Genomic DNA, 10,464 nt, shown 5'->3' with positions numbered 1-10,464 from the left:
TAAGTTTATGCGCTTTTTCATTTTTTAATTTTTTTTTTGTAGAACTGTAATCCTGTGGAAACAACTGCCCAGGAGTTTTGTCCAGTCTGCAAAGAGAAAGGCCAGATCCAAGTTTTACGGACTTACCGCATTAATTTTCAAGAGTGCATTTTTCTTTGTGAAAATCCTCAGGTATTATACTAAGTAACAGTTTTGTTTGGTTGTGTAGAGGCATTTACCTTCAGCAGTTATACCTCTATAAGTTTAAGATTTTGTTGGTGGTAAGCAGACTGTTGAAGTAGGACCCCTTTGAGTCCATATGCTGGATGATGTTTGTCTGCATAGAGACAAAAACATAACTAACCTGTGTACATGCAATGTTTAGGCACAGCTAACTACCCTAAAGAATTAAAAAGAGTAGATTAAAATGGATAGAGGAGAGTTTCGCTTACGTAACAAGGGAACACAAATAGTACTAAAATCTTTGTACGAATCAGAAGACGAGGTGGAAATTTGATGATCTGTGTAACTAATACACAGTCTTAGAGATGTGAGTCTCCCATTTTTCCCTCTTTAAGTCTCGATAATGCAAATAGGTTTGTAATTATAATTACAATGCTTTTTTTTTTTCCCTTTTAAGTTTAACTTTAGCTGGATTTCTACGCTGCTTAATATTTTAGCCATGGTTTTGCTGTCTCTCCCTTCTCTACCGCTCGTGTATGTGGGGAGGGTATAGCAATCTCATATGGACTGGTGCCCTTAAATTAGTAGAGACTAGACTAGCTATGGGTCTCTGAGTTGCTTTTCTCATCCCTTCCAACTTTTAAATAATCATGGTATCATTCTGGAGATCGGTAGTAGCAGATCTGACTCTATTCTGGTTGCAGAATAGCTATATATGTAAAGACCCTACCAACACCTGGTGTAATGCACTGGGCTAGCTTGAAAGATACCCTGCCAGTTTTGGCACTGGTAGTCTCTCAGGCAAGAGATGATAATGCCAACTCTGTACCCTAAAGGAATGGATTTAGCAGAATAAGAGAAGAGGAATCTCCTTAGCAAAGTTAGGTTGCTGTCAGGGGTTGGAAGCATTTACTGGAGAAGTCGTGTTGATTATCACTACTGATATATTTACTTCACAATTGCTTGTAAGACAGTGCTTGGATAAAACACCCTTCCTGTCATACATATGTTGAATTTTATGTATGTATTTCATTAAAATATCACTTTACAGCAGTCCTACATTCCATTTTAAGAGTATGGTTTGTGCTTTTTTTTTAGCTCTTGTTCACCTGAAATTGCTTTGTAGATTTCACTGTAACTTTTTTTCTTTCCTTCAGTGTATCTACCCGCTTGGTTATAAACCATTAAACAGCATAATTAGTTCTGCTGATTCCGAAAATCATCAAGTTCCATCTACTCATAAGAAAAGGAAATTGTGTGATACCAGTGACTTTTCTCCTGTTGAATCACATCCAAAAAAAGCAAGAACTAATAATGTGGTAGATGTTGACCACACTATTAATAGAGACCCTGTTGTCACATGCTTTGAGAATAGCTTATGCATTCCCAAGTCAAACCTACCTGATGTGTCACAAAATGACCAGCAGAAAGCTAATACCAGTGTGGAGTCCTGCATCCAGAAGGTGGATTTTGAAACAACCACCAACACCAACAACTTTCAAGAAAGTCCTCCTAAGACGTCTAGTCCCAGAACACAACTCTTGCCAAATTCTGAACTTTGCTCAATGACATCTGAAATTTTGCTCAAAGATTATAAAGGTTCCACTAATAACACAGATTTATGTCTTCAGTGGAGAAACATCCATAATCTTTGTTGGTTAGATTGTATTTTGTCAGCACTGGTACACTTAGAAACATTAAAATTTGCTCTAGAAGAAGAATATAATGATGGAAAATGTTTACTCCAGAAACTCTTAACAAAATATAATCAAGCAACTGTGCTTCTGAATACCTGTAAAAAGAGTAAAGTAAAAGGTGAGTAAATGTAGCTACTCTTTCTTTGTATTCAGGCTGATCTGATCCGCCACAAATATGCAAAATTTAGTACAGTGTACTTAAATACACAGCCATTCTATTTCAGGATCACAAAAGACTGAGTTGCAACTCATTATCATGACTTTGCAGAGTAGTGTGCTTTATCAAGCAGAATCCCAGTAACAGCTGAAATTGTTTTTCTTGGGGCAAACATGCACTCTTTGAAAGCATCAAACACTAAGCATCTCTGGAATTTTTTTGTCGTATCCCACATAAACAATTCACAAATTCTCTGTGTAATTGAGCCTTTCTTTGTTTCCTTTCCCCTCTGTTGGTTAACGTATTAGGATGCTGTTCTAATCTTAATCTTCAAAATCATTTCTGTTGTGGTTTATACCCTTGTACAAATGGGCAGTTGCCTTGTTCCACCAAAAATAGTGAAGCTGGGAACATATGTTCTCTTCTGGCTCCAGCTGTGCTCATTGAAGGAATGCTTCCCCCGGGATCTGCAAGCTGTGTGGTGGATCATAGTGCTTCGTAACCTGTTTCAGGCAAAATTAGTCAAACATGTTAACTTGGTTCATATTGGCTGGTAAAGGGTTAGTGAGTACTCACAGGTGCAGCTTAACAGGTTGGAGGACTCTAACCTCCAAGCACGGGGAGTGGTGGGCAGCTGGGGCAACCTTCCAGGCAGTAGAGCTGGAGTCAGAGGAGGATGTGTCACTGTGATCTATAGTATGGCATTTGGTCATTTTCTGTGCTGTAGATTCAGTTTAAGACTCTCAAACTAAGATCTGTTTTTCTTAGTCCTATTGAACTGATCCATTGGTGTCATAAGTCTGAACTTCTAAGAGGTCATCAGTTAGAAAATTAATACAGATCTCTGGTTAGCTGGTAGCTTTCATGAATTGTTTTTTCAATAGACATTCCAGTAAAAGTGTGTGTTTGTATATATAGACTGTAGTCCCCAAACAGCATTGGATAACTTGTAGCATGTCATCTCTTTCCTGGGAAAAATAATAGGTGTATCAAAAATTGTTTAGTCCACCTTGTGGCAGAGAAGACTTACTATTTTATGGGGAGGAGGCAGACGGGGGTGGGGTGGTGGAATCCGAAAAGGTTCTGAAGTAGTTCATATACTCTGCTTGCCAGAAAGTCAGGCTGCTTGATTTTAGGTTTTCGGCTGGAAGCCCTCTACCAGCACAGGACCCGAGATGAGTTTCTTTCCCCTCTGTTGTGCTGTGTTTGCAAAGGAGCACTGGTGTGCAAGAGCCCTTAAATGGGGATGTTAGGTGTTGGAATATAGTGTTGTTTGAGATAACTTAAACCTTTTCATTTCCAGGAATTGCTGCAAAATAAGTTAGTTTATTTGGGCAAAAGTGGAGAAGGGATTGGATGAAGAGTATTGTTGCGGAGAATAGGTGTAGTATTTGTTCTGCCTTTCTGTATGGTTCTTCAGCATCTTTTATACACAGTTGTTTGTAAAAACAATCAAAAGCAATAGAGCTGCAAGAAGCATGTTTTTACCTCTTTTTATATACATAGATTTTATAAGTAGTAAATAGTTTCAAGAGCTGTTCTAAATCCTTCCTTTAATTTGTGCAGGTTATGATCATGATTGTGTAGTAGAAGTTATGTTCTTGCTTGTGCTTAAAGAATGTGTTTGTGTATAAACAACACAACTTGCAAATTTAAAATACGTACAAAGATATATAAAGTGCACTATTAAAAAAATTAATTTTTACTATTATAAAGGCTGACTTAGGAAATTAGTATTTAATCTGGAACAACATATTTAAATGTTTTATTATTATGTTGTTATTATCATGTTATTACATAATGATGCTATTCTATAACATCATTAGAAAGCATGTAAGCAGATTTTTGCAGTTTTGATTTTAAAAATCTGCTATTAATCTCCAAATCGTCAGGGTTTGTTATGTCTGGGTAAATTATCCTCAAATGTCATGACTATCTAGCTATTGGTATGCACTCTTAGCCATGAATTAAGTCAGGTCAAGTAATTTCTGGTCAGTGGACTGCAGTAAAATGTGTATAACTTCTGTAAATTCTTCTTGAATTTTCAAAGCAATTAATGGCGAGCATTGGCTATTTTACAAACAGTGTATAGGCAAATACAGGTCAATATGAAGGGCATTAGCCTGCAGGGAACGTGTGCATGTTAAGGGTACGCACATGTGTGAAAGGGTGGGGGTGTTACACAAATATATGAAAGCATATGTATTTTTTTCTTTAGATGTTCTTCCAAAAGCAGAATCTCATCTCAATGAAATCAGAAGCAGAATGTTTACACAGCTTCAGCCTCAGCTTAAGTGTGAATTGGGTAAGTAATTAGTGCAGCATCTCAGTGTTTACTTCAGGAAACTCTACGTGTAAAGCCTTGTATGTCTACATAAAATACATATCTATGTATGCATACAAGACATCTTGCAAATATATTGGTTTTTACTGGCGACATACATGTACTTCACAGTGTGATGAGCTGTTTTGTCCCTTGACTTGTTTTGAAGTTTTAGAGAATGTGTTTTGTTCATGTAACTGTGCTGTGGTCATGCAATTGTCATTGATAACAACCTAATAACATGAATCAATCCCTTTGCTGTGAGGATTAGAAATACAGCCATGAAGGGATAACTGGAATTAAAATCATAGCGGTAAGCTTATCTTCTTCCTTTCTGAAGTACTGAAAGCTGATTTCAAATACTCAGTGACACTTTTTTTTCTGCCCTGTCTTTGAAGGTAAGAAGGAGAGTCCAGTGTTTGCACTCCCTCTACTCTTAAAACAGGATCAACAAGCTGAGAAACTATTCTTACATTCATTTTCCTGGAAGTTTGAATGCGTATGTTGTGGCTACAAGTACCAGGATCGGTGAGGTTTTTTATTTAAGTAGCTTCTATATAATTGTTCGATCATACCTTTTCAAATCTGCATATAATAGTTGATTTTATTTCGTATCTCCAAGTTTTGTACAGCCTAAGCTTGGTGGTAGAGTTTCACATGATCCCATTTTTTTAGGCTGGTGTTTGCAAATAGTTTACTTCTGTGTAATGTCTAGGAAATGACATTATCACTTAATAAAGAAAGAAATAAAAGGTAACTGTGTGAGTCCCTTGTCATGCTCACTCTGATATTGTTGCGGTTCTAAAGAATATATGCAGGGTACACTTTTGCTGTTGAAGAATATCTGTAATATTCATTTGGATTACAAAGAATCAGAGATTCGCTCACATAATTGATCTCTTTTAAGATAGTGTCACAGGAAAGTAATTTCTTGATAATTGATTTAGTTCTATGTGGCTGCAGGTACAAGCTAGTCATACAGGCTCCTTTTAGAGTCAGCAGAAAAAGACTCCTTCAGAAGGCAGCTCATTTTACTTGAAAAATACCTGTTTCTCTCCACTCTCTTAGGTTTACACAATAAAATTCTAGATCCCCAAGGGAGATGAGATTAATGTTATCTTGCACTGCCAGCTAATCTGTAGTCCTGCTTAATAGGATGTGTTCGAGAGCCGTTGTTACATACTGTAGGGTGTTTTTTTTTAATTGAAAAATCTAGGTTAGGCTGAATATAAAGGAAGTCCTTTCTGTGTCTAATGAATGAATAACTGACGATATTTCACTTTAATATCTTGTACATTGTGTTTTCATACAATATAACCTCAGTGTAATCTCAGCTCCGAATGTACTGTTTTTTTAAAACAAAACCTTGTATAGCATGAATTCTGTGGTAACTTGTTACTGCTTCCTTCTCTCCTTGAGATTCTGTATTAGCTAGTACATTATGCAGATCCTGGTACAAGCTCTGCCTTACGTTGGAAGGGAAACAGAGATAACATGCTAAGGGAGAAAGAGCAAATAATGTGAAGCTGAAGGCCACAGCACTGCTGAGAACAAATGGTGACTGATGCTGTTTGGCAGAACTGAATTCAGTGCTGACTTGGATGTGATGCAGTCACAGTGGAATTCACACAAATGGCATGAATATAAATAGAATTTAGCTTTGTCATAACCTTTCTGTAGCTTTTTTACTCCTGGTAAAGTGTGTATATTTATTGTTTTCTGATCAGCAACTCAACTTACTATTTTTTTTGTGTGTGTGTGTTTCCAGATGTAGGAAAACACTAACAACATTCACAAATATAATCCCTGATTGGCATCCACTTAACGCTATTCATGTTGGACCATGTAATAACTGTAGTGATAGATCTCAAAGAAGACAGATGGTTTTGGAAAAGTAAGTTTGAATACGTGAATTTGAAAATAAAATACATAAAATTCTGACACTTATTGAACATATCACTTTCAAAGCCAAACATTATCTTGATTTTACAGAGATTCTAAACTTTAAGCTCTGATAAATACTCACTTTTTAAGAATTTAGATCATTCTGAAATGCTGAAATGGCAAATAGTGTTTAATAAACACGAAACGTAGAGCAGTGTTTAACATGCTGACCAGCACATGTATCTGAGCCAGGTCATACATACTTACTACCAAGTAGTAAATATAGACAACTGATATCCAGTGTCAGCCTTTCCACAACCCCTGCCGTTGGTGGATAAAACTGTTTTCTGATCATCTGTTTACTAGTTTGGCTTGGGAACTGTGTCCTTTCCTACCGTGGTTATGGCACAGTCATCTCTTATTTTTCTCACCTTTCCCCACTCCCAAAATCCGTTATGTGGTGGTGGTTTTCCCCCGTCATGTATAACAAAAAGGAATATCCAGTTGGGGTATTCTTATCCCTTGACTACCATGCAATCTGAAGAGTCTTGTGTGGCAGTAGAATAGTAAGGGCAGGACTACATACTCTTTGAGATGCCTTACTTGTGATTTTTCATTAGGAACTTTTGCCACTATTTTGTTGTAATAAACTGGTTCTTTATTGTTTCTTTATTAGAGTACCCTCAATATTAATGTTCCATTTCGTAGAAGGCTTGCCACATAACAACCTGAAGAACTATTCATTTTGGTTTGAAGAAGACACCTACCAAATAACAGCTATTGTTCAGTATCAAACAGATAAGAAGCACTTCATAACCTGGTCTTTGAATCCAGATGGTAAGAACTATAAATTCTATTATAATACTTCATGACTCTACATCAAATACTGTTTGGTGGGTTACTGCAGTAGTCTCAACAGACCATATATAATAACAAGGATTTCTTTTGTCTGTATTCTAAACTTTGTATTAAAAGTTTGTGAATAATTGTGGGAACTTGTTATTCAGGGTGAAGTTTCAGTTTGGTTTAGCTAATTTGTTCAGCAGTGTTCTGTTCTACACTGTAGTCCCTGGCAAAAGTTATTTGGGTGGAGTTGTTTCCTCTCCTAACTTTATAGAAAGTTAAAAAATACAGTCTCTGCATAGCCGTGGGACAAATGGTAGTGGTTATTTTGAAGCCAGTTAGTAATGCATTCTTGGCTGGAAGTGAGGGAATCTGTGGAGCTATCAGCATTAGTGAAGTTTCTTTTCACTTCTGAACCTTACTACACCTGAGGAGCAGAAGGCACAAACCCATTTTAGAAACGAGACTTATGATGGTATGATGGTTGTACCATCAGTGGGAACTCCATAATCAGGGAAGGTGAAAAGTTGGTAATTTGATTCTCATTCTTTTGTTGAGAGAATGGAGTGCAGTCTTATCAAGTGTTCTGACAACGTGAAAGTTGTCTAAATCATACTTCCAGAGTTTAAGAAGAAAGAGGAAGAGGAGACAGCTAATTAGGAAAGCACCTGATTAGGAACATCCTATACATCATATATATCTATTTTTAAATTCTTAAAGCTGTAAAATATTTGCTCATGGTCTATGAACAATTTGCAGTTGATGAGGCAGATTCTTAAAATGAGCAGTTTCTGTTAAACCCCCATGACTCCCACCCAGGCAATGAAAAGGCAGAGAAGTTTAATTTGAGAGGTTGTTCTTCCCTCAGACCTGTGCGGGTATTTTCAGACATCATGTCAGCATCATTAGCTCAGACAAAAAAAAACTTAGCTTTGTTTTTTTGGCTGACCTACTCTGACCTGTAATATTACTACTGCAAATTCTGCTTGTATGTGATCTTTTTACAGTGGAAACCTCCCAGTTTTCTCAGATGTAATAAAGAATGGAGGAAAAAAAAACCTTTATTTTCTGCCTATCAGGGGAATGGGTTAATAAAAATATTTGTCAAGTGTCTGAGGATAGTGACTTCAATTTTAAAAGTCTCTGAGTCTCTACACTGGTTGCTATTTATTTTTCAGGAACTTGGCTTGAATGTGATGATTTAAAGGGTCCATATTGCAAGATACATGAGACATTTAAAGTTCCTCCTTCAGAAATTCATATTGTTATCTGGGAAAAGAAAACATCCCATGTGCCAGAAGAACTGAATTCACAGTTCCAGAGTAAAAATACTGAAGATTTTCCTCCTGATAATGTACAGTCAAATTCCACAGTGTTGCATTGTGGTTTTGATAACCCTGTAGACAAAATACCTGCAGAACATCGCAAAGAAGACTCTGTGAGAACTCCAGATAAGAAACAGCAGTGGGTAGCTGAGGGTGAAAGTACTGTTCGTCATGGTTTAGAAAACCTGGCGCATGATGATCTTGTAACACTAATGCTTAAAGAAATTCAAGTTGATGCAGAAGGTAAATCGCTGTCAAATGGACAGATGGTGGGAAATGGCCTTGTTGTTGAAATGGGCACACCGCAACAGGGGGAATTAGCTTTTTCACCTAACACTCCATATACAGGAGAGTTTGCTGGAACTAGACTAGCTATGAACAGCAAATGCACATTATATGAAAATTCCAGCATTTGCTTGCCTCTAGAAGAGTTGAACCCAGCAAATATTACTCCTGTGCCCAAAAAACACGACCCTGACCCATCTGACTCATCACTTGCTCAAAGAAGTGATGACAGCAATATTTTACCTAATAGAGAACGTGGATTAAATTCAGAACTACAGCTAAACAGGAAGTTGTCACCAGTAGAGAATATTATGCAAAAATCACCTGACTTGAAAGATGCAAGCAAAATTGTAGTTAATTCTCAGGTTGCCAATTCTGCTGCTGCCAGTAATTCCTTTCAGCCTTCACACAAAGACCAAAAAAGAGGATTTGTAGGAAGCTGGGTAAAGAAATTATTAAGCAAGAATACTTCTTTTATGCCTTCAAGTGCCTCAGCTCTCAAGAATGAGAGAAGTTGCAAAACTCCCTCAATGCAAAAAATAAGCGAAGTGCGGTTGCCAGTTAAGGGAGCAAGTAACTTTGGTGGATTTCAAAGCAGAGGTACAAACAAAACCGAGCCCCCCAAGTCAGTGGTTCCTCAGAGTAATAATATTCATACTTTATCAAATCTCAAAGGATTTTCTCGAAGCACTCGTCTTCCAACAGCAAGTCATACCACTATTGAAGGTCCAACCTGGAATAAGTCAGGAAGTACCTCAGGTAAAGTGACTCAGTTCCATTCACCTAGCTGTAACTCTGGGAAGGCAGAAGAGTTGGATAGTGACAAAACGAAAAAACTTCGGCTAAAACTGTTAAAAAAACTGAATGCTAAAAAGCGGAAGTTGGCTTCTCTAGATAGGCTAGCAGTGGAACAGATGAAACATGAAAAACCTGTGAGCGGAGGTGTAAGCACCCCGTCACAGCCCGAGCCTCACACTGACAGTGAATTGTTGCAGAGCTTTTTAAGGGAACTGCAGTATCAGATTGATGTCACATCTAATGAATCTGAATTTAATGCAAACTCTGTATCAAGGTGCACCAGCCACAGTAATGGTGATGAAATACTGGCAGAATTACTGTCCCCGACTTCAACTGTTGCTTCCTTAGAGGCTCCAAAAAGTGAAGATGAGTGCATGTATATGGAAATGGTGGATAGCAGTGTTGCAACAACAGCGCCTGATGAGAAGCCCAGTGTGCCAAATGCAGCAGTGACAAGCAAGGACCACAATTATTACAGCCCTGTAAAGGACAGTAATTCAGAACTTCATACAATAAGCAAACCCAGTGTGAAAAAACTTGCTTTTGAAAGTCCTACAAGGGAAGATATCCTTGAAGACCTGTTCTGCATTTCAGCACCAAGCTCAGTGGCAGGTGACATAGATTTACCTCATTTTGATGAAACTCTGTTTGAAACTTGGTAAATATTCGGTTTCTTGGTTTTAAGTATTTTTCCATATTATGTATATTTTGAAACAAAGCACTATTAAATTATGTTTTCTAACTAATTTAATTGCACACTGGCTGTACTTGAACAATTTACATTCAAGGTAATTTTTTTCTTAAATTTTATTGTAGCAGACAAATAAGGTTTTAATGCATTTTATTTTTCTGAGAAGCAGTTATTTTAGCTGTCAGATACGATGATTTTTAATTAAAAGCTCCTGTGAGTCTTAATTTTTTGCTGCTTTTGATATGGAAAACATCCATATTCTACTGAGTTTGAGAAATAATAAACTTCAGTTGTCTTGA

At 37.2% G+C, this 10,464-nt stretch overlaps 1 protein-coding gene across 4 annotated transcripts in view; it reads left to right on the top strand.

Annotated features, from left to right (window-relative positions):
* Nucleotides 1-10,464, top strand: part of USPL1 (ubiquitin specific peptidase like 1) — a 16,894-nt gene extending 6,430 nt beyond the window's left edge. For all 4 annotated transcript variants that reach the window (XM_064441057.1, XM_064441058.1, XM_009509004.2 and 1 more), the window contains 7 exons: nt 43-171; nt 1,320-1,977; nt 4,235-4,321; nt 4,738-4,867; nt 6,108-6,233; nt 6,900-7,060; nt 8,245-10,464. In XM_064441057.1, coding sequence (XP_064297127.1) covers nt 43-171; nt 1,320-1,977; nt 4,235-4,321; nt 4,738-4,867; nt 6,108-6,233; nt 6,900-7,060; nt 8,245-10,136 — 3,183 coding nt within the window. In that variant the 3' untranslated portion in view covers nt 10,137-10,464. The remainder of the gene's footprint in view (nt 1-42; nt 172-1,319; nt 1,978-4,234; nt 4,322-4,737; nt 4,868-6,107; nt 6,234-6,899; nt 7,061-8,244) is intronic.

This window comes from Phalacrocorax carbo, chromosome 1 (genome assembly GCF_963921805.1).
Source record: "Phalacrocorax carbo chromosome 1, bPhaCar2.1, whole genome shotgun sequence".
Lineage (NCBI taxonomy): Eukaryota > Metazoa > Chordata > Aves > Suliformes > Phalacrocoracidae > Phalacrocorax > Phalacrocorax carbo.
The sequence above is the reverse complement of the archived record's forward strand: the minus strand, read 5'-3'. Positions and strand labels throughout refer to the sequence as shown.